The sequence below is a fragment of the Nerophis lumbriciformis genome, linkage group LG18, assembly GCF_033978685.3.
Source record: "Nerophis lumbriciformis linkage group LG18, RoL_Nlum_v2.1, whole genome shotgun sequence".
NCBI classification, from domain to species: Eukaryota; Metazoa; Chordata; class Actinopteri; order Syngnathiformes; family Syngnathidae; genus Nerophis; species Nerophis lumbriciformis.
Window position 1 is genome coordinate 26,422,237 of NC_084565.2, and position 25,264 is coordinate 26,447,500.

A 25,264-nucleotide genomic window follows, 5' to 3' on the forward strand; every position below is an offset into this window, starting at 1 on the left:
AAACACAAGATACACTTACAATTAGTGCACCAACCCAAAAAACCTCCCTCCCCCATTTACACTCATTCACACAAAAGGGTTGTTTCTTTCCGTTATTAATATTCTGGTTCCTACATTATATATCAATACAGTCTGCAAGGGATACAGTCCGTAAGCACACATGATTGTGCGTGCTGCTGGTCCACTAATAGTACTAACCTTTAACAGTTAATTTGACTAATTTTCATTAATTACTAGTTTCTATGTAACTGTTTTTATATTGTTTTACTTTCTTTTTTATTCAAGAATTTTTCATTTATTTATTCATCTTATTTTATTTAATTATTTTCTTAAAAAAGGACCTTATCTTCACCATACCTGGTTGTCCAAATTAGGCATAACAATGTGTTAATTCCACGACTGTATATATCGGTATCGGTTGATATCGGTATTGGTAATTAAGAGTTGGACAATATCGGAATATCGGATATCGGCAAAAAAGCCATTATCGTACATCCCTATTAAATAAATAATCAGCAGGAAATTGTACACTTGCATATTAACTCACCTTCTGCATAACCATAAATGTTACTTTATCTGCTGAAAAAGTAGGAAAAAAACTATGCAGCTTTGTAAAAATAGAAAATAAAATGAATGCTTACAGTATTTATGATGTAACTTTGGTAACACTTTAGTATGGGGAACACTTATTCACCATTAATTAGTTGCTTATTAACATGCAAATTAGTAACATATTGGCTCTTAGTCATTATTAAGTACTTATTAATGCCTTATTCTGCATGGCCTTATTATACAACCAGTAAGCCATTAACTAAGAGTCTTCCCTCAATAACCTCAGAATTATTGCTTATTAGTAACCCTAAGCCTTATATGTTCCCCTAGTGTCCAAATAACTCTAAATTAAGTCTTTGTTACTTTAATAAGCAACTAATTAATGATGAATATGTTCCCCATACTAAAGTGTTACCGTAACTTTTTAATGTAAACTACTTCAACAAGTACATTTTTACTTTTGTACAGGGTGTCCAACCTTTCTTTACTGAGGGCCCCATACAGAAAAATAACGCGAGGGCACTTTGATCAATTTTGTTCATTTAAAATTCTAACACCGAACCATTGTGTAAAACCCAAAAACCAGTGAAGTTGGCACGTTGTGTAAATCGTAAATATAAAACAGAATACAATGATTTGCAAATCCTTTTCAACCTGTTGTTGCGCTTGTAACGCGGAAGCAAGACAACTTGAAGTATCGTTTGACACACAAAAACGTGTGCGCCGTTTATTCCATCCAAGACGAGAAGCGACTCAAAATGGCGGTCACAACAAACCCCCACCTTTGGGTAAATTTCCTGACGGTCACTTAAAGGGGCCCCGCCAAATTACTCCCTCTTAACTGCATGTATGAATGCTAAACAAGATGTGCACAATAGAACAATGACAGTGAATAATGACGACAAAGTCAAGTCAACAGGTGTGGTGAAATATGTCCTTAAATCAACCGCTACACTATATTCAATGGAATAGGCTGCAAAGACAAGATACTTAACGTTCGAACTGGAAAACGTTATTTTTTGCAAATATTAGCTCATTTGGAATTTGATGCCTGCAACATGTTTCAATAAAGCTGGCACAAGTGGCAAAAAAGACTGAGAAAGTTGAGGAATGCTCATCAAACACTTATTTGGAACATCCCACAGGTGAACAGGCTAATTGGGAACAGGTGGGTGCCATGATTGGGTATAAAAGCAGCTTCCATGAAATGCTCAGTCATTCACAAACATGTATGGGGCGAGGGTCACCCCTTTGTGAACAAATGCGTGAGCAAATTGTCCAAACGTTTAGAACAACATTTCTCGACCAGCTATTGCAAGGAATGTAGAGATTTCACCATCTAAGGTCCATAATATCATCAAAAGGTACAGAGACTCTGGAGAAATCACTGCACATAGGCAATGATTTTACGGACCTTCAATCCCACAGGCGGTACTGCATCAAAAAGCGACATCAGTGTGTAAAGGATATCACCACATGGGCTCAGGAACACTTCAGAAAACCACTGTCAGTAACTACAGTTGGTCGCTACATCTGAAAGTGCAAGTTAAAACTCTACTATGCAAAGCGAAAGCCATTTATCAACAACACCCCGTAACGCCGCCGGCCTCGTCCTCTAAAATGGACTGATGCAAAGTGGAAAAGTGTTCTGTGGTCTGACGAGTCCACATTTCAAATTGTTTTTGGAAACTATCGGCGCAAAGTTCAAAAGGCAGCATCTGTGATGGTATGGGGGTGTATCAATTCTTCTCAGTTCCCAAACGTTTACTGAGTGTTGTTAAAAGGAAAGGCCATGTAACACGGTGGTAAAAATGCCCCTGTGCCAACTTTTTTGCAATGTGTTGCTGCCATTAAATTCTAAATTAATGATTTGCAAAAAAAAAAAATTTTGTTTCTCAGTTCGAACATTAAATATCTTGTCTTTGCAGTCTATTCAATTGAATATAAGTTGAAAAGTACTTCAAATTATTATATTCTGTTTTTAATTGCGAATTACACAATGTGCCAACTTCACTGGTTTTGGGTGTTGTACAATATGCCAATGTGTCAATAATAAAGCTGCACTTACCCTAGGGAATAAAACAACTCAATCACAAACATACACACTACTGTTTGTTTTGATACATGCTAGGGATGTAGCAATAAACCGTATTAATGATAACTGCGGGAAAATTCCGTATTACTGTTTTGAATTTAATTCATCGAAAAAACATGATTTTTGATAAACTCACAGACTGTTTGAAGCCAGCTCGCTAGCTTAAATGCTAACATGAAAACAAGCAACATTTCCCCTTTAAGATACAACAAACACCAATCCAAACGAACAAACCCCGTTTCCATATGAGTTGGGAAATTGTGTTAGATGTATATACAAACGGAATACATCCATCCATCCATCCATCTTCTTCCGCTTAGCCGAGGTCGGGTCGCGGGGGCAGCAGCTTAAGCAGGGAAGCCCAGACTTCCCTCTCCCCAGCCACTTCGTCCAGCTCCTCCCGGGGGATCCCGAGGCGTTCCCAGGCCAGCCGGGAGAGATAGTCTTCCCAGCGTGTCCTGGGTCTTCCCCGTGGCCTCCTACCGGTCGGACGTGCCCGAAACACCTTCCTAGGGAGGCGTTCGGGTGGCATCCTGACCAGATGCCCGAACCACCTCATCTGGCTCCTCTCGATGTGGAGGAGCAGCGGTTTTACTTTGAGCTCCCCCCGAATGACAGAGCTTCTCACCCTATCTCTAAGGGAGAGCCCCGCCACTCGGCGGAGGAAACTCATTTCGGCCGCTTGTACCCGTGATCTTGTCCTTTCGGTCATGACCCAAAGCTCATGACCATAGGTGAGGATGGGAACGTAGATCGACCGGTAAATCGAGAGCTTTGCCTTCCGGCTCAGCTCCTTCTTCACCACAACGGATCGATACAGCGTCCGCATTACTGAAGACGCCGCACCGATCCGCCTGTCGATCTCACGATTCACTCTTCCCCCACTCGTGAACAAGACTCCGAGGTACTTGAACTCCTCCACTTGGGGAAAGATCTCCTCCCCAACCCGGAGATGGCACTCCACCCTTTTCCGGGAGAGAACCATGGACTCGGACTTGGAGGTGCTGATTCCCATCCCAGTCGCTTCACACTCGGCTGCGAACCGATCCAGTGAGAGCTGAAGATCTTGGCCGGAGGAAGCCATCAGGACCACATCATCTGCAAATAGCAGAGACCTAATCCTGCAGCCACCAAACCAGATACCCTCAACCCCCTGACTGCGCCTAGAAATTCTGTCCATAAAGGTTATGAACAGAATCGGTGACAAAGGGCAACCTTGGCGGAGTCCAACCCTCACTGGAAACGTGTCCGACTTACTGCCGGCAATGCGGACCAAGCTCTGACACTGATTATACAGGGAGCGAACTGCCACAATAAGTCCGTTACCCCATACTCTCTGAGCACTCCCCACAGGACTTCCCGGGGTACACGGTCGAATGCCTTCTCCAAGTCCACAAAGCACATGTAGACTGGTTGGGCAAACTCCCATGCACCCTCAAGGACCCTGCCGAGAGTATAGAGCTGGTCCACAGTTCCACGACCAGGACGAAAACCACACTGTTCCTCCTGAATCCGAGGTTCGACTATCCGGCGTAGCCTCCTCTCCAGTACACCTGAATAGACCTTACCAGGAAGGCTGAGGAGTGTGATCCCACGATAGTTGGAACACACCCTTCGGTTCCCCTTCTTAAAGAGAGGAACCACCACCCCGGTCTGCCAACCCAGAGGTACCGCCCCCGATGTCCACGCGATGTCAACCAAGACAGCCCCACAACATCCAGAGCCTTAAGGAACTCCGGGCGGATCTCATCCACCCCCGGGGCCTTGCCACCGAGGAGCTTTTTAACTACCTCGGCAACCTCAGCCCCAGAAATAGGAGAGCCCACCACAGATTCCCCAGGCCCTGCTTCCTCATAGGAAGACGTGCTGGTAGGATTGAGGAGGTCTTCGAAGTATTCTCTCCACCGATCCACAACATCCGCAGTCGAGGTCAGCAGAGCACCATCCCCACCATACACGGTGTTGACACTGCACTGCTTCCCCTTCCTGAGGCGGCGGATGGTGGTCCAGAATTGCTTCGAAGCCGTCCGGAAGTCTTTTTCCATGGCCTCTCCGAACTCCTCCCATGTCCGAGTTTTTGCCTCCGCGACCGCTGAAGCCGCACACCGCTTGGCCTGTCGGTACCTGTCTGCTGCCTCAGGAGTCCCATGAGCCAAAAGAACCCGATAGGACTCCTTCTTCAGCCTGACGGCATCCCTCACCGCCGGCGTCCACCAACGGGTTCTAGGATTACCACCACGACAGGCACCAACCACCTTGCGGCCACAGCTCCAATCGGCCGCCTCGACAACAGAGGCACGGAACATCGTCCACTCGGACTCAATGTCCAGCGCCTCCCTCGTGACATGTTCAAAGTTCTTCCGGAGGTGGGAATTGAAACTCTCTCTGACAGGAGACTCTGCCAGGCGTTCCCAGCAAACCCTCACAATGCGTTTGGGCCTGCCAGGTCTGTCCGGCATCCTCCCCCACCATCGCAGCCAACTCACCACCAGGTGGTGATCGGTAGAAAGCTCCGCCCCTCTCTTCACCCGAGTGTCCAAAACATGAGACCGCAAATCCGATGACACAACTACAAAGTCGATCATGGAACTGCGGCCTAGGGTGTCCTGGTGCCAAGTGCACATATGGACACCCTTATGTTTGAACATGGTGTTTGTTATCGACAATCCGTGACGAGCACAAAAGTCCAATAACAGAACACCACTCGGGTTCAGATCCGGGCGGCCATTCTTCCCAATCACACCTCTCCAGGTTTCACTGTCGCTGCCAACATGAGCGTTGAAGTCCCCCAGTAGAACGAGGGAATCACCCGGGGGAGCACTCTCCAGTACTCCCTCGAGTGAATCCAAAAAGGGTGGGTACTCTGAGCTGCCGCTTGGCGCGTAAACGCAAACAACAGTCAGGACCCGTCCCCCCACCCGAAGGCGGAGGGAAGCTACCCTCTCGTCCACCGGGTTGAACTCCAACGTGCAGGCTTTGAGCTGAGGGGCAACAAGAATTGCCACCCCAGCCCGTCGCCTCTCATTGCCGGCAACGCCAGAGTGTAAGAGAGTCCAGCCCCTCTCAAGAGAAGTGGTTCCAGAGCCCTTGCTATGCGTCGAAGTGAGTCCGACTATATCTAGCCGGAACTTCTCCACCTCACGCACTAGCTCAGGCTCCTTCCCCCCCAGCGAGGTGACGTTCCACGTCCCAAGAGCCAGCTTATGTAGCCGAGGATCGGACCGCCAAGTGCCCTGTCCTCGGCTTCCGCCCAGCTCACACTGCACCCGACCTCTATGGCCCCTGCTATGGGTGGTGAGCCCATTGGAGGGGGGACCCACGTTGCCTCTTCGGGCTGTGCCCGGCCGGGCCCCATGGGGACAGGCCCGGCCGGGCATCGTGCCCCACCTCCGGGCCTGGCTCCAGAGGGGGGCCCCGGTGACCCGCGTCCGGGCGAGGGAAATCTGGGTCCTTTGTTAGTGTTCTTCATAGAGGTCTTCGAGCTGCTCTTTGTCTGATCCCTCACCTAGGACCAGTTTGCCTTGGGAGACCCTACCAGGGGGCATAGAAACCCCCGGACAACATAGCTCCTAGGATCATTGGGACACGCAAACTCCTCTACCACGGTAAGGTGGCAGCTCAGAGAGGAGTAAACGGAATACAATGATTTGCAAATCCTTTTCAACCCATATTCAATTGAATGCACTACAAAGACAAGATATTTGATGTTCAAACTCATAAAAAAAAATTTTTTTTTGCAAATAATAATTAACTTAGAATTTCATGGCTGCAACACGTGCCAAAGTAGTTGGGAAAGGGCATGTTCACCACTGTGTTACATGGCCTTTCCTTTTAACAACACTCAGTAAATGTTTGGGAACTGAGGAGACACATTTTTTAAGCTTCTCAGGTGGAACTCTTTCCCATTCTTGCTTGATGTACAGCTTAAGTTGTTCAACAGTCCGGGGGTCTCCGTTGTGGTATTTTAGGCTTCATAATGAGCCACACATTTTCAATGGGAGACAGGTCTGGACAACAGGCAGGCCAGTCTAGTACCCGCACTCTTTTACTATGAAGCCACGTTGATGTAACACGTGGCTTGGCATTGTCTTGCTGAAATAAGCAGGGGCGTCCATGGTAACGTTGCTTGGATGGCAACATATGTTGCTCCAAAAGCTGTATGTACTTTCAGCATTAATGGCGCCTTCACAGATGTGTAAGTTACCCATGTCTTGGGCACTAATACACCCCCATACCATCACAGATGCTGGCTTTTGAACTTTGCGCCTATAACAATCTGGATGGTTCTTTTCCTCTTTGGTCCGGAGGACACGACGTCCACAGTTTCCAAAAACAATTTGAAATGTGGACTCGTCAGACCACAGAACACTGACGAGCATTTCATGGAATCTACTTTTATACCCAATCATGGCACCCACTTGTTCCCAATTTGCCTGCACACCTGTGGGATGTTCCAAATAAGTATTGGATGAGCATTCCTCAACTTTATCAGTATTCATTGCCACCTTTCCCAACTTCTTCTCACGTGTTGCTGGCATCAAATTCTAAAGTTAATGATTATTTGCACACAAAAAAATGTTTATCAGTTTGAACATCAAATATGTTGTCTTTGTAGCATATTCAACTGAATATGGGTTGAAAATGATTTGCAAATCATTGTATTCTGTTTATATTTACATCTAACACAATTTCCCAACTCATATGGAAACGGGGTTTGTATATAAACACATTGCTGTCTGAGCAACAAAGATATCCAATTGTGCACATTAAACTCTCTTAAAGTAATCGTTCAACACTTAGAGGAATACAAGACGGAGGTGTTTTTATGGTGCGTTCAAAAACCGCTGAACAGGGTAGGATGCATAAGTGCCTGCCAGAAATAATAAATAATACGGTAATATATTTTATTTATTTTGCACTTTTCATTTAATTAAATCTTAAAGTGGTACAGTGTAAACAATATTTAAGACAAATATAAGCGTAGCCATTAAAAGAAAACACAAATATTTAATAAAGGCATACTTATCTCTGCGCTGTGGAACCTCCACCTGATGGGACAATTTTGACAAGTAAGACTTTTTGCTGTGTGTCATAAGAAAGATGCAACATTATTTTATGTTTTTAGTCTTTATTTAAGGACAAATCATGAAGTTAACTTGCGTGTCTTGCGTCCATTTTTGTACACGGAGTTGCGTAACAAGCAACCAAGCAACTAAAAAATAACGTCCTCCTTGTAGTGTGTACTGATGTTAAAGACAATATACACTTCATTACACATGTACCATATCACTATATCCATGATTAAATGCTTTATAATTCCACAAGAGTTTTGCAGCGGTACACTTTATGTACACTGCAAAAAGTCAGTGTTCAAAAACAAGAAAAAAAAAATACAAAATTAGGGGCATTTTATCTGAACTAAGCAAAATTATCTGCCAGTAGAACAAGAAAATTCGGCCTGTCAAGACTTTCCAAAACAAGTAAAATTAGCTAACCTTAATGAACCCAAAAATACCTTAAAATAAGTATATTCTCACTAATAACAAGTGCACTTTTCTTGGTAGAAAAAAAAAGAGACTTTTTTGCTCAATATGTTGAAAAATATTCTTAAATTAAGTAAATGCTAGTGCCATTATCTTGACATAATGATATGCGCTCGGCATCATGATTTTTTTTTCATGCTTGAAGTAAGAAATTGTTTCTTTAAAAAAGTAGTTTTATACTTGTGAGTGTTGATGACACAGCTTTGCAACAGTTGATATTCTAGTTTCAAGCATGTTTTACTCAATATAGGTCATAAAATCTCAGCTACAAGCTGTAATATCTTACTGAGATCATTTAGGACCAAAACCCTTAAAACAAGTAAAACATTCCAACATAAAATCTGCTTAGTAAGAAGAATTATCTTATCAGACAGAAAATAAGCAAATATCACCCTTATTTTAGATATTTAATCTTACTTAGATTTCAGTTTTTGCAGTATAGGCACTTAAACATGCAAAAGAGTTTCGTTAGTGCACTGCACTGCTTGTCAAGACTCTCCAAAACAAGTCAAATTAGCTAACCTCAATGAACCCAAAAATACCTTAAAATAAGTATATTGGGACGGCGTGGCGCAGTGGAAGATTGGCCGTGCGCGACCCGAGGGTCCCTGGTTCAATCCCCACCTAGTACCAACCTCGTCATGTCCGTTGTGTCCTGAGCAAGACACTTCACCCTTGCTCCTGATGGGTGCTGGTTAGCGCCTTGCATGGCAGCTCCCTCCATCAGTGTGTGAATGTGTGTGTGAATGGGTAAATGTGGAAGTAGTGTCAAAGCGCTTTGAGTACCTTGAAGGTAGAAAAGCGCTATACAAGTACAACCCATTTATCATTTATCATTTATTTATATTCTCACTAATAACAAGTGCACTTTTCTTGGTAGAAAAAAAAAAAGAGATTTTTTTGCTCAATATGTTGATTTTCGCAAGTAGCAAAGACTTAATTTAGAGTTATTTGGTTAGGGTTAGGGTTGGAGGGTTAGGGGGTTAGAGTTATAATAAGGGTTAGGGTTAGGGGGTTAGAGTTATAATAAGGCCATGCAGAATAAGGCATTAATAAGTACTTAATAATGACTAATTAAGAGCCAATATGTTACTAATTTGCATGTTAATAAGCAACTAATTAATGGTGAATATGTTCCCCATACTAAAGTCTTACCATGTTTTTTTTTACTGGTGCACAAAATGAACCGTGCATGAACATCACCTTGTTCAAACAACAAAACCAACACAGTGCATAAACTCACAACAAATTACACACCTGCAAATCAGTCTGACTTCTGCTGTTGCCGTATCCGTAATACGCTGATAGGGAGAAGTTTTTTATTTACACGATGAGTCGGGTGTGTTTTGACCTCCGCCGAACCCCTGAGCCCGACTCAACGAACCCCTAGGGTTCGATCGAACCCAGGTTAAGAACCACTGCCTTAGGGTAAAACTATCAGTGAAGCATATAGGAAACACAAAACATGCATACAACTATTGTCTCTATTTATTTTAGTTATTAAAAAAACAACGTGGTCAAAATATTTAAGTACTTTTTGAGCGCATTCAACAATACCACAATAGTAACAACCCTAATAATTATGGTCATAATAACCACGGTATTACAATTTCGGTAACACCCTAGTATAGGGAACATATTCACCATTAATTAGTTGCTTATTAAAGTAACAAAGACTTAATTTAGAGTTATTTGGACACAAGGGGAATACATAAGGGTTAGGGTTACTAATATGCAATAATTCTGAAGTTATTGAGGGAAGACTCTTAGTTAATGGCTTACTGGTTGTATACCGTATTTTTCGGTATTTTTTAAGTCGCACCGGCCGAAAATGCATAATAAAGAAGGAAAAAAACATATATAAGTCGCACTGGAGTATAAGTTGCATTTTTGGGGGACATTTATTTGATAAAACCCAACGCCAAGAATAGACATTTGAGAGGCAATTTAAAATAAATAAAGAATAGTGAACAACAGGCTGAATAAGTGTACGTTATATGAGGCATAAATAACCAACTGAGAACGTGCCTGGTATGTTAACATAACATATTATGGTCATTCAAATAACTATAACATATAGAACATGCTATACGTTTACCAAACAATCTGTCACTCCTAATCGCTAAATCCCATGAAATCTTATACGTCTAGTCTCTTACGTGAATGAGCTAAATAATATTATTTGATATTTTACGGTAATGTGTCAATAATTTCACACATAAGTCGCTCCTGAGTATAAGTCGCACCCCCGGCCAAACTATGAAAAAAAAACTGTGACTTATAGTCCGAAAAATACGGTAATAAGGCCATGCAGAATAAGGCATTAATAAGTACTTAATAATGACTAATTAAGAGCCAATATGTTACTATTAATTAATGGTGTATATGTGTTCCCCATACTAAAGAGTTACCAAAATGTCATTTTGTTCCATCTTTAACGTATGCTGATTTTTCGACTTAACACCGCCATATTTCGTATTTGAAAAATTCCGCAAAACAAAAAACTTTTAGACATTTATAAAAATAAAAATAAAACATAGATTAACACTCTTCTTCATCCCTCTTCTCCTCTTCTAATCTTGTCTTGTGACAAGACAGTCGCATGGTGCATTTCTGGTGTTGGCGGGCCCCTTCTCGATATCAATCCCCACCAATCAGCGCCCTTAGCGTCTCCTCTTCCTGTGCCCGCCTCTCCAACAGGAAGTGGTACTCCTGGTGTCGCCGTGTTTGTGTTACACTGCACCTGGACCCCCCCAGGTGCCGGGCAGGGGGACTCCGGTCCCTCGGCGATGTCGTATCTTCTCGTGTCTTGTCTCCCCCCCCCCCCCCCACCCCCGACCTTCTTCTCCCCCTTTCCCCCTCACACCTTTCTCACCTGTTTGAACTGTGACCCCCGCCCTCCTTCCCCCTTCCCCGCCCCTCCTCAAGTCCCCCACTGTGGGTGTGTTGCTTGCATCTGATCTCTCTTCAACGTACTGACTGCAGTCTTCTCCCAGTGAACGCTACACTGTCATGTTTGTCTCTCCAAGGACCGTTGGTGTTGGTCTGTCCTGGTTTGGTTTCATGTTCTGTTGTTGAGGCTGACTAACCGCCGGTTTCATCGACACTCTCGGGTTTATTTGCGAGAGATGTAAGCTCGTGGTATGCTTTTTGCTTAATTGGACGTGCTGGTCAAAAATATGCCTGAAGCTCTGCGCAATGGTGTACAGTGGAGCCTCCATTCACCAACCACATCGGTTCTTGAACAGGGTTTGCAAATGGAAACGTTCATACCGTGAAGCAACTTTCTCCGTAAGAAACAAAGTAAATAAGAATAATAAAATAAAGTGCTGTAAAGAAACATAACATGACATGTAGGGGTGTGGGGAAAAAATCGATTCGAATTCGAATCGCGATTCTCACATTGTGCGATTCAGAATCGATTCTCATTTTTAAAAAATCTATTTTTTTATTTTTTATTTATTTATTTAAAAAAATATATACATACATATATATATATATATATATATATATATATATTTTTTTTTTTTTTTTTTTTTTTTTTTTTTTTAAATAATCAATCCAACAAAACAATACACAGCAATACCATAACAATGCAATCCAATTCCAAAACCAAACCCGACCCAGCAACACTCAGAACTGCAGTAAACAGAGCAATTGAGAGGAGACACAAACACGACACAGAACAAACCAAAAGTAGTGAAACAAAAATGAATATTATCAACAACAGTATCAATATTAGTTACAATTTCAACATAGCAGTGATTAAAAATCCCTCATTGACATTATCATTAGACATTTATAAAAATAAAATAAAAAAGAACAATAGTGTCACAGTGGCTTACACTTGCATCGCATCTCATAAGCTTGACAACACACTGTGTCCAATATTTTCACAAAGATAAAATAAGTCATATTTTTGGTTCATTTAATAGTTAAAACAAATTTACATGATTGCAATCAGGTGATAAAACATTGTCCTTTACAATTATAAAAGCTTTTTACAAAAATCTACTATTCTGCTTGCATGTCAGCAGACTGGGGTAGATCCTGCTGAAATCCTATGTATTGAATGAATAGAGAATCCTTTTGAATCGGGAAAATATCGTTTTTGAATGGAGAATCGCGTTGAATCGAAAAAAATCGATTTTGAATCTAATCGTGACCCCAAGAATCGATATTGAATCGAATTGTGGGACACCCAAAGATTCACAGCCCTAATGACATGGGAGTGACAGGTCAACTTTCTTTTTATTAACGAGCCAAAACAACGATGACAAACAGTTGTCCTGCGCCGCTCTGCCAAAACACACAGAAGTCGCATTGGTGCCCTCACAAATGATCAGAAATCACCAAAATCCTTAACTTTGACCACCATATTGTTACAATAATAAACATTTGGTAACACTTTAGTATGGGGAACACATATTCACCATTAATTAGTTGCTTATTAACATGCAAATTAGTAACATATTTGCTCTTAATTAGTCATTATTAAGTACTTATAAATGCCTTATTCTGCATGGCCTTATTTAAAAAAGTTAAAGTGCCCATGATTGTCACACACACACTAGGTGTGGCGAAATTATTCTCTGCATTTGACCCATCACCCTTGATCACCCCCTGGGAGGTGAGGGGAGCAGTGAGCAGCAGCGGTGGCCACGCTCAGGAATAATTTTTGGTGATTTAACCCCCAATTCCAACACTTGATGCTGAGTGCCAAGCAGGGAGGTAACGGGTCCCATTTTTATAGTCTTTGGTATGACTCGGCCGGGGATTTGAACTCACGACCTACCGATCTCAGGGCGGACACTCTAACCACTAGGCCACTGAGTAGATATATTATACAACCAGTAAGCCATTAATAAGAGTCTTCCCTCAATAACCTCAGAATTATTGCTTATTAGTAACCCTAACTCTAAGTCTTATATGTTCCCCTAGTGTCCAGATAACTCTCAATTAAGTCTTTGTTACTTTAATAAGCAACTAATTAATGGTGAGTATGTTCCCCATACTAAAGTGTCACCAAACATTTAAATATGTAAAACCCACTTACATCAACATTGGCTGACGAAAAGGGAGCAGACAGACAAACGGGAGAGAAGGGAGGGATCGGGGTGTGTACCCTTGGAAGAGGCGCCGCTGAACGAGAGGTAGCTCTTTTCCTCTGCTGTGGAATAAGTCTGTTTTGGCATCTTTTTTCCAAAAAAGTCATGTCTCCTCACAGTTAAAATTTGCGCGCATCCGCCTTTGTAGTCCGTGCCGACAACATAGTGGATAAGCTTCTTCTTTTACTGTATCTTCTTGTTATGGGACATTCATCCTCCGCTGTTGCCATTTCTAATATAAAGTAGTGTAAAGTTCTTACTTATATCTGTCAGTAAACTCGCCGTGAAAGCGCTAAAACATACCGGTGTAGTGAGTTTACATTATTCACCCAAGGAACTTTAGTTATTAGAGAGTTCCGGTGGGACGGTTTTTCACGGGACACATTGTTGCACTAGTGAGCGACGGGTGAGGAGATGCTGCTCCGTTATTAATTTAAGTAAAGTCTGAATGTCATTAAAACAGTTAGCGCCATCTTTTGACACTTCTTCCACTCCCGTCCTTGCACGCTACACCGCTACAACAAAGATGACTGGCAGAAGACGCTGTCGAAGGTGAGCCACGTAAATAAGACCGCCCACAAAATGGCGCATCCGGAAGCGACTGTCAGAAAGCGGCTTGAAGATCATCTGTAAAACATAATCTATGCAACATTTTGACCAAATAACTACCATTACATGTTATGTGGACCACAAGGAAGTGTTTTCCATTTAGAAAAAAATAATGATAATGTGACTCATTTAATGCGTACTATAATTCGATGCACCTTCTGTATGAAAAAAGACCTGAATAGACCCGCCTTATAATCCGGTGCGCCCAATGGTCCGGAAAATACGGTACTCCTTACAAAGTTTTTTTTTTTTAAACTTTACAGCGATTCCCTTCTTCTTTCCATGCTGGTCTGTTATCTTTGTGGACTCGTATCGAGTTGGCAAGATGAACAAAACTTGTCAAAAGGCGAAACAACAAAGAAAAGGCCCGCACAGAAGTGACTAGTAGTGTAGTGCAGCAAGTGACAATCCAATCCAATCCACTTTATTTATATAGCACATTTAAACAACAAAAATGTTTCCAAAGTGCTGCACAACAATATTAAAAACATAGAACCAATATAAAAACAATATAAAAATAAATATGATTAAAAAAGATTTTAAAGGGAAAAAACAATTAAAACAGTAAATAGAAATCAAAACTTATTTTAAAAAAAACACAGTGGATAGAGGACCACACAACTCATGTAGTGTTAAAAGCCAAAGAATAAAAGTGGGTCTTAAGACGAGACTTAAAACAGTCCACTGTGGAATCAGTTGGAACATGGAGGGGCAGAGTGTTCCAGAGCTTAGGGCCGAACACAGAGAAGGCCCTGTCTCCTCTGGTTTTAAGTCTGGTTTTGGGCACCATGAGCTCCGCCTCACCAAAAATGTTGCACCCTGCTTTTTGCCTGCAGGCGGGACACAACATGAATTCATGAATTTGTCGTACACAGAGACATGGTTTGCACATGTTTGGCTCCATCTAATAGTTTGCAAAAATAAAAAGGTTAGTAAATCGATGCTCCACTGTACACATAAATTAGTGTCGGGATCATTTTGATCCTTTTTAAAAAAAATAATCAGTAAAAGTTATTGTGTTATTACATTTGTATTTAGATTTTTAAACAAATTGATATACATTTTAAAATAAAAGCATATTTGTATTACTTCATGAAATCACAGAACAACCAGACTGGGATGCCTTTAACTAAACATTTATAAATTCATGTAATCAAATGTGGAAAAACTTATATTTTCTAATTATTTTTTTAATGATCAATATATTCCGTAGTCAATTTACATATATTGTGACCTATTTGTTTCACTTTTTTATAATGATGCTGTGCCTTGATAAGCATTCCTACAAAAAAAAAAAAAACATGCATTGTTTGATTAAAAATAAATTAGAAATTGGTGTTTAAACATTTTACAATTATGTTTTATCTTTATCAGTGGACTTTTTTTTTTGTTTTATATGTATGTTGGCAGAAAAAAATTCAATATGGAATTGCATGTGTGAGCAAACATTTGCGAAATGATCCGATATTGCACGTCAAAGTAACTCCAGTTAAAACATTGCATACAGAGTCACTACTAAACATGTACAGTCGTGGTCAAAAGTTTACATACACTTGTAAAGAACATAATGTCATGGCTGTCTTGACTTTCCAATCATTTCTACAACTCTTATTTTTTTGTGATGAAGTGATTGGAGCACATACTTATTGGTCACAAAAAAACATTCATGAAGTTTGGTTCTTTTATGAATTTATTATGGGTCTACTGAAAATGTGACCAAATCTGCTGGGTCAAAAGTATACATACAGCAATGTTAATATTTGGTTACATGTCCCTTGGCAAGTTTCACTGCAATAAGGCGCTTTTGGTAGCCATCCACAAGCTTCTGGTTGAATTTTTGACCACTCCTTTTGACAAAATTGATGCAGTTCAGCTAAATATGTTGATTTTCTGACATGGACTTGTTTCTTCAGCATTGTCCACACGTTTAAGTCAGGACTTTGGGAAGGCCATTCTAAAACCTTAATTCTAGCCTGATTTGGCCTTTCCTTTACCACTTTTGACGTGTGTTTGGGGTTATTGTCCTGTTGGAGCACCCAACTGCGTCCAAGACCCAACCTCCGGGCTGATGATTTTAGCTTGTCCTGAAGAATTTGGAGGTAATCCTCCTTTTTCATTGTCCCACTTAAGCACCAGTTCCATTGGCAGTAAAACAGGATCAGAGCATAGTTTATGGAGTTTTTAGCATAGTTTTTAGGAACACCATGCTTGACGGTAGGTTTGGTGTTCCTTGGATTAAAGGTCTCACCTTTTCTCCTCCAAACATATTGCTGCACTGCAAAAACTGAAATCTAAGTAAGATTAAATATCTCAAATAAGGGTGATATTTGCTTATTTTCTGTCTGATAAGATAATTCTTCTCACTAAGCACATTTTATGTCTTACTTGTTTTAAGGGTTTTGGTCCTAAATGATCTCAGTAAGATATTACAGCTTGTTGCTGAGATTTTATGACCTATGTTGAGTAAAACATGCTTGAAACTTGAATATCAAGTGTTGCAAAGCTGTGTCATCAACACTCACAAGTATTAAACTACTTTTTTAAAGTAATAATTTCTTACTTCAAGCATGAAAAAAAAAAATCATGATGCCGAGCGCATATCATTATGTCAAGATAATGGCACTAGCATTTACTTAATTTAAGAATATTTTTCAACATATTGAGCAAAAAGGTCTCTTTTTTTTCTACCAAGAAAAGTGCACTTGTTATTAGTGAGAATATACTTATTTTAAGGTATTTTTGGGTTCATTGAGGTTAGCTAATTTTACTTGTTTTGGAAAGTCTTGACAAGCCAAATTTTCTTGTTCTATTGGGCAGATAATTTTGCTTAATTCAAAGAAAATACCCCTCATTTTTGTATCTTTTTTTTTCTTGTTTTTGAACACTGACTTTTTGCAGTGTGTGTATTGTGGCTAAACAGCTCAATTTTCGATTCATCTGACATGACATCACATGGACAAAGATAAGACCTTCTGGAGGAAAGTTCTGTGCTCCAATCACTCTATCACAAAAAAAATTAAGAGTTGTAGAAATGATTGGAAACTCAAGACAGCCATGACATCATGTTCTTTACAAGTGTATGTAAACTTTTGACCACGACTGTAGATTTACTCCCTTTCCTTCTGTAGCCCGTGGAGGCAGCAAACTGTCCGAAGTATTGGATAATTGTAAAAAGCATAATTTGCATATTTTCAGCTTTGTGTGTGACACCAGGTGTGCCCTCAGAGTCAGACATAGGGAGTTCCATGGTTTGGTGGGATCCAAACCGTTTTGTCCCATGGAAGATTGATAAGAAATGTTTATTATATCTCCGGCATCTGTGATCGTTTAACACGTCGTAGCATCCGGCCATTGAGAGAAATGTAGCGATTGGCTACTCCGACAACGACTACTGCTCCTTGTTTTAACCACATGCTCTCTTTCCAGGGGAGGCTGAAGAATGCTTCTCACAGCGACGTAAGAACTAAATCCCTTCAGATCAATGTGTCTCGTCCATCTCTTCTATATGTCTTCTCCGTGTCTTTGTCTCGCTCCCTCAGCTCGCCACTCTAACAAAGCCGTAGAAATATTGATCCCCCCCACCCCCTCTTACACTTCTTTTTGTTTTCACACATCTTTCACCATGTTGGATGGTAGCTGCCTTCCTTACATAGCTGCCTTCCTTACATTGACATACAGTTAGGTCCAGAAATATTTGGACGATGAGAGTTTTTTTTTTATGATATTGTCTTAATATACCACCACACAGGAATTAAAAGGAAGAATTTAAGATGTAATGGAGGCGTAGACGTTGAGCAGTAATTTAAAAGCGGCAAAGGAAGGTGGTGGTGTTGTATTCACTTGGTGCAGGGGTCGGCAACCCACAGTGTTAAAAGAGCCATATTGGACCAGAAATACCCCCCAAAAATCTGTCTGGAGCCACAAACAATGTAAGTGTTATACTTACATGATGTAAGTGTCTATATTAGATTACTATCAAAATGACTTTAAAAGTCTTATATAGGTGATTTAATGCAGACAACACATAATGTAAGTGTACATATTAGCTATATTAGACTACTATCAAAATGATTTTAAAAATCTTATATTAGTGTTTTAATGAAAGCAACACATGATGTAAGTGTTTATATTAGTTATATTAGGCTACTATCAAAATGACTTTAAAAGTCTTATATAAGTGTTATAATGAAGACAACACATAATGTAAGTGTCAATATTAGTTGTATTAGACTACCATCAAAATTATTTTAAAAGTCTAATATAAGTGTGATAATGAAGACAACACCTGATGTAAGTGTCTATATTAGCTATATTAAACTACTATCAAAATGACTTTAAAAGTCTTGTATAAGTGTTAAAATGAAGGCAACACATGATGTAAGTGTCTATATTAGCTATATTAGACTACTATCTAAATGACTTTAAAAGTCTTATAAAAGTGTTAAAATGAAGGCAACACATGATGTGTCTATATTAGCTATATTAGACTACTATCAAAATGACTTTAAAAGTCTTATAAAAGTGTTAAAATGAAGGCAACACATGATGTAAGTGTCTATATTAGACTACTATCAAAATGACTTTAAAAGTCTTATATAGGTGTTTTAATGAAGGCAACACATGATGTAAGTGTCTTTATTAGATTAATATCAACATGACTTTAAAAGTCTTATATAAGTGTTATAATGAAGGCAACACATGATGTACGTGTCTTTATTAGATTAATATCAACATGACTTTAAAAGTCTTATATAAGTGTTATAATGGAACAACACAAAATGTAAGTGTCAATATTAGCTATATTAGACTACTATCAAAATGACTTTAAAAGTCTTATAAAAGTGTTATAATGAAGGCAACACATGATGTCAGTGTCTATATTAGCTATATTAGACTATCAACATGACTTTAAAAGTCTTATAAAAGTGTTATAATGAAGGCAACACATGATGTAAGTGTCTATATTAGACTACTATCAACATGACTTTAAAAGTCTTATATAAGTGTTATAATGAAGGCAACACATGATGTACGTGTCTTTATTAGATTAATATCAACATGACTTTAAAAGTCTTATATAAGTGTTATAATGGAACAACACAAAATGTAAGTGTCAATATTAGCTATATTAGACTACTATCAAAATGACTTTAAAAGTCTTATAAAAGTGTTATAATGAAGACAACACATAATGCAAGTGTCAATATTAGCTATATTAGACTACTATCAAAATGACTTTAAAAGTCTTATAAGTGTTATAATGAAGACAACACATAATGCAAGTGTCAATATTAGCTATATTAGACTACTATCAAAATGACTTTAAAAGTCTTATAAAAGTGTTATAATGAAGGCAACACATGATGTCAGTGTCTATATTAGCTATATTAGACTATCAACATGACTTTAAAAGTCTTATAAAAGTGTTATAATGAAGGCAACACATGATGTAAGTGTCTATATTAGACTACTATCAACATGACTTTAAAAGTCTTATATAAGTGTTATAATGAAGGCAACACATGATGTAAGTGTCTATATTAGCTATATTAGCCTACTATCAAAATGACTTTAAAAGTCTTATAAAAGTGTAAAAATGAAGGCAACACATGATGTAAGTGTCTATGTTCGATTACTATCAAAATGACTTTAAAAGTCTTGTATAAGTGTTATAAGGAAGACAACACATACAGTAATGTATGTGTCAATATTAGCTATATTAGACTACTATCAAAATAATTTTAAAAGTCTTATATACCGGTAAGTGTTATAATGAAGGCAACACATGATGTGTCTGTTAGTTATATTAGACTACTATCAAAATGACTTTAAAAGTCTTATATAAGTGTTATAATGAAGACAACACATAATGTAAGTGTCAATATTAGTTATATTAGACTACTATCAAAATAATTTTAAAAGTCTTGTGAAAGTGTTATAATGAAGGCAACATATAATGTAAGTGTCAATATTAGCTATATTAGACTACTATCAAATTATTTTAAAAGTCTTATATAAGTGTTATAATGAAGGCAACACATGATGTAAGTGTCTATATTAGCCTACTATCAACATGACTTTAAAAGTCTTATAAGTGTTATAATGAAGACAACACATACAGTAATGTAAGTGTCAATATTAGCTATAATAGACTACTATCAAAATGACTTTAAAAGTCTTATAACAGTGTTAAAATGAAGGCAACACATGATGCAAGTGTCTATATTAGATTACTCTCAAAATGACTTTAAAAGTCTTATATAAGTGTTAAAATGAAGACAACACATAATGCAAGTGTCAATATTAGCTATATTAAACTACTATCAAAATGATTTTAAAAGTCTTGTATAAGTTATAATGAAGGCAACACATGATGTAAGCGTTTATATTAGCCTACTATCAACATGACTTTAAAAGTCTTATGAGTGTTATAATGAAGACAACACATACAGTAATGTAAGTGTCAATATAAGCTTTATTAGACTACTATCAAAATGACTTTAAATGTCTTATAAAAGTGTTAAAATGAAGGCAACACATGATGCAAGTGTCTATATTAGATTACTCTCAAAATGACTTTAAAAGTCTTATATAAGTGTTAAAATGAAGACAACACATAATGCAAGTGTCAATATTAGCTATATTAGACTACTATCAAAATGATTTTAAAAGTGTTTAAAGTGTTTTAATGAAGGCAACACATGATGTAAGTGTCTATATTAGCCCACTATCAACATGACTTTAAAAGTCTTATATGTGTTATAATGAAGACAACACATAATGTAAGTGTCAATATTAGCTATATTAGACTACTATCAAAATGATTTTAAAAGTCTTATATAAGTGTTTTAATGAAGGCAACACATGATGTAAGTGTCTATATTAGCCTACTATCAACATGACTTTAAAAGTCTTATAAGTGTTATAATGAAGACAACACATAATGCAAGTGTCAATATTAGCTATATTAGACTACTATCAAAATGACTTTAAAAGTCTTATAAGTGTTATAATGAAGGCAACACATGATGTAAGTGTCTATATTAGCTATAATAGCCTACTATCAACATGACTTTAAAAGTCTAATATAAGTGTTATAATGAAGACAACACATGAAGAGCCGCGCGTTGCCGACCCTCGACTTAGCGGACTTTTGCACCTGTGCCACACTCTTGTTAGGCAGCCAGTTGTGTGTGTGTGTGTGTGTGTGTGTGTGTGTGTGTGTGTGTGTGTGTGTGTGTGTGTGTGTGTGTGTGTGTGTGTTTGAGAGTGCAAGTAAAGTCAACCTCTCTTTGTACTCACCCTGTGTTGACAGCACATGAAGGAGAAAAAGTGCCCTGACATTGTGTAAAAGAGTATGTGCCTGTGGGAAATGTCACTGTCCTCTGTGTGACCTTGCCGTGTATTATCATGCTCCGTTTTGAATGACACTCCAACACAACTTTCTCCTCCCGTCCTCCTGGTCTATGTCTCCACCACAGGGCACTCAGCTCATCTTCAACGCTGCCAAAGAGCTGGGCCAGCTGTCCAAACTGAAGGTACCGTGAGCCATGCTTTGCAAACGTTTGGACGCTGAACAGTTTGAGCCTGATTGCTTCCCGTCGTCTTGCTCAGGAGCACATGGTTCGGGAGGAGGCAAAGGCGCTCACGCCCAAGCAGTGTGCCGTCATAGAACTGGCCCTGGACACCATCAAGGTGGGTACGCGCTGATTGGTGCAGACTCATTATTGCTATTTAGTGCTGTGTTTTACATGTAGTTGCCTCAATTGCTTGGATTTCACTAACGTCACCCAATGAATACTGGTGGTGGTCAACCTAGCTCTGTTCTCAATGGGTACTAGGCACCATTTAAAGTTAAAGTACCACTGATAGTCACACACACACGAGTTGCGGCGAAATTATTCTCTACATTTGACCCATCCCCTTGTTCCACCCCCTGGGAGGTGAGGGGAGCGGTGAGCAGCGGCGGAGGCCGCGCTCGGGAATCATTTTGGTGATTTAACCCCCAATTCCAACCCTTGATGCTGAGATTTAGCCGTTCTCGAAGAAATAATGCCCTCCCTATGCTTGTGTTGTTTCCGGCTGTACGAATCGTTCAAATCGCGTAAAGGATAAATGTTTCTTCGGAGTTCCTCGAGAGTTAATCAAAAATGGCGGAAGAGTGCGAGATTTTACGAAACGACGAGAAAATCATGCAGTTCACACTCAGTCCAAGGTACCAGAGTGGAACAATGCATGAGTTTTCAGTGATCACTTTGTTAAAGTTAACGCACCACTGATAGTCACACACACACACACACAAGTAGTGTGCTGCAAAGTGTTCTGGGTATTTGTTCTGTTGTGTTTATGTTGTGTTACGGTGCGGATGTTCTCCCGAAATGTGTTTGTCATTCTTGTTTGGTGTGGATTTACAGTGTGGAGCATATTTCTAACAGTGTTAAAGTTGTTTATACGGCCACCCTTAGTATAACCTGTATCGCTGTTGATCAAGTATGCATTGCATTCATATGTGTGTGCGTGCAGAAGCCGCACATATCTTGTGACTGGGCCGGCATGTTGTTAGAATGGATGAAAAGCGGATGTGACGACAGCTCGTAGAGGACGTTAAAGGCACTGCCTTTAAGGCACGCCCCCAAGACTGTGGTCCGGGTGGACTACGAGAGATATAATGACTGATGAACACCTTTGTTCGATAATGAAGGTTGCCTCAGCTCAAAGCCTGAACCCCGACATTAATGAACTAGCATCAAAGAAAAGATGGCAGGTATCTGGCTTGGGGACATCAGATTAGATCAGTGTGTTGCAAACTGAGCAGTTTAAAGTCCTGAATGGTTGTTTTATTCATTATTTTATTTTCAAATTTATTAGCCTGTGGAAAAAGTTAATGTTGATATTTACCTCAGAAGGCTGCAAATCGAAAAGAGGCATTACATTTTTATTTAAATTGTATTTGATATGCCATTGATATTTTTTAATTATTATTATTATTATTATTTGCAACTCGATTTTGCATGTCACTATAAAGTTATATAAGCCTTGATTGTTCAATATTCAATGCAAAACTTGTTTGGGTCCCTATTAAAAGATTAATTTGTTCAACCTTGGCCCGCGGCTTTGTTCAGTTTTAAATTTTGGCCCACTCTGTATTTGAGTTTGACACCCCTGCTCTAAAGGTTTGCTGATATACTTTAAATGTTTATTATTTACCATTTAAGTAGTATCTTGATATTATCTGTATTGAACATGTTTGCTACGAGTGTTTCTAAAAGCACCAACTCTGCGAGTCTAAAAGAAAGCAAATGTAAGCAAAACCTAAAATCTTTAATAAGAGAACAATAATTAACAGTCACAGTGGATGACACTTGCATTGCATCCTATAAACTTTATTAGTTGGGCACTTTTTAAAGACCGCAACCACTCATCAAAGAGCTGACCTGGAGTAAAAACACATAAAAAAAAACAAAAACAACTAACAATTACAATCTATCACAAACAATATTTAGGTACCTAAAGCAAGGAATGTCCACTGAGTTAAATTTTTTTATGTTTTCTGCTTGTGGTGTGCCTCGGGATTCTTTCAATGAAAAAAATGTGCCTTGGCTCAGAAAAGGTTGAAAAACACTGACTTAGATCATGGGTTGCACTATGTAAAGCGCTTTGAGTCACTAGAGAAAAGCGCTATATGAATATAATTCACACACTTCACACCAAGCATATCCAAAACATATAATCTAGATCAGTGTTTTTCAACCTTTTTTGAGCCAAGGCACATTTTTTGCGTTGAAAAAATCCAGAGGCACACCACCACCAGAAAACATTAAAAAACTAAACTCAGTTGACAGTAAAGAGTCGTCGTCACAATTGTTGGATATGACTTTAAAGCCTAACCAAGCATGCATCAATATAGCTCGTGTTTTAGTTCTTGTCTTGCGCTTCTATTTTGGTGGTTTTTTATTTTTTTGGTATTTTCCTGTAACAGTCTCACGTCTTCCTTTGAGCGATATTTCCCGCATCTACTTTGTTTTAGCAATGAAGAATATTTCAGTTGTTTTTATCCTTCTTTGTGGGGACATTGTTGATTGTCATGTCATGTTCGGATGTACTTTGTGGACGCCGCCTTTGCTCCGCAGTAAGTCTTTGCTGTCGTCCAGCATTCTGTTTTTGTTGACTTTGTAGCCAGTTCAGTTTTAGTCTCGTTCTGCATAGCCTCCCCTAAGCTTCAATGCCTTTTCTTAGGGGCACTCACCTTTTGTTTATTTTTGGTTAAAGCATTAGATACCTTTTTACCTGCACCCTGCCTCCCGCTGTTTCTGACATCTACAAAGCAATTTAGAAGAGTATTACACGGTTACTCTGCCGAGCTCTAGACACTCAACAACAACACATAATTACTGGTTTGCAAAAAATATTTTTAACCCAAATAGTTCAAATTAGATAATCTCCCACGGCACACCAGACTGTATCTCACGGCACACTAGTGTACCGCGGCACAGTGGTTGAAAAACACTGATCTAGACCACAAGAAAATGTTTTAAATGTAGATAAAAATCACCATTTGTCCCCTTTGAGCAAGTTAATTCTAATTAAAGTGAATGTCTGACTGTCACACAGTGAGTTACATTTGTCTGTCTGTCTGCCTTCAGCAATATTTCCATGCCGGTGGTGTTGGTCTGAAGAAGACTTTCTTGGAGAAGAGTCCTGATCTGCAGTCCCTGCACTACGCCCTGTCCCTCTACACGCAGGCCACAGACAAACTTATTAGGACCTTTGTCCAGTCCCAGAACGCACAAGGTAAGCACTTTAGCCACCACTGTAGCAAAAGTCCATCACTCTTTTTCAAAGTGCGAGTGCAAGTTTAGTGTTTCTCTAACGCAGCACTCAAAATATGAACACTTCTAAATGCTGAGTCTCCATGCAGGATGGCTTTTCGGCTCTTATTTTTGCAAAGAAAAGACCCACACCCGCCCCCATTTGACTGTCAGGCTGCCACGTAACAGCCTTCATGTTTGTAGCGGTTCTGCAGCTGACAAAATGTCCTCAAACACCTCTGCCAGAGCAACAATTTAAGCGGGGGAGAGGCATTATGTCTTTTGCATGCTGCAGGAGGAATTCGACCCCCAAAAAAACAGCAGTGCACACAGTGCAGAGCACTTTTCAACCAATGTTTTTTAATTCTGTGACTTTTTCTTCATCTTTTCTGCTTTTCTCTGTCCTGTCCCCCCCGTCTGTGGGCCAGTGTTTGGCGGCAAGGGGGTGAGGTTCACCACTAGTGAGGATGTTTACCCAGAAAAGGGTACGTTTCACCCTGGTTCAGACCTTTTGAGGCATCCAGGAAGCGTCCAGACCCTCACCTCCCC

General features: G+C 39.6%; 1 protein-coding gene and 1 long non-coding RNA gene across 2 annotated transcripts in view; one reads left to right on the forward strand and one right to left on the reverse strand.

The window, feature by feature from the left end:
• The window catches only part of unc13a (unc-13 homolog A (C. elegans)), a 147,963-nt gene that overhangs the window by 105,582 nt on the left and 17,117 nt on the right, over positions 1–25,264 (forward strand). Inside the window, exons 35-38 of the mRNA XM_061977917.1 lie at positions 21,389–21,445; positions 21,522–21,602; positions 24,551–24,698; positions 25,144–25,200. Of these exons, the coding sequence (XP_061833901.1) occupies positions 21,389–21,445; positions 21,522–21,602; positions 24,551–24,698; positions 25,144–25,200 (343 nt within the window). The remainder of the gene's footprint in view (positions 1–21,388; positions 21,446–21,521; positions 21,603–24,550; positions 24,699–25,143; positions 25,201–25,264) is intronic.
• Positions 14,251–25,264, reverse strand: part of LOC133617736 (uncharacterized) — a 25,730-nt gene continuing 14,716 nt past the window's right edge. The window contains exon 3 of the long non-coding RNA XR_009817063.1: positions 14,251–14,737. This is a non-coding gene — a long non-coding RNA (uncharacterized lncRNA). The remainder of the gene's footprint in view (positions 14,738–25,264) is intronic.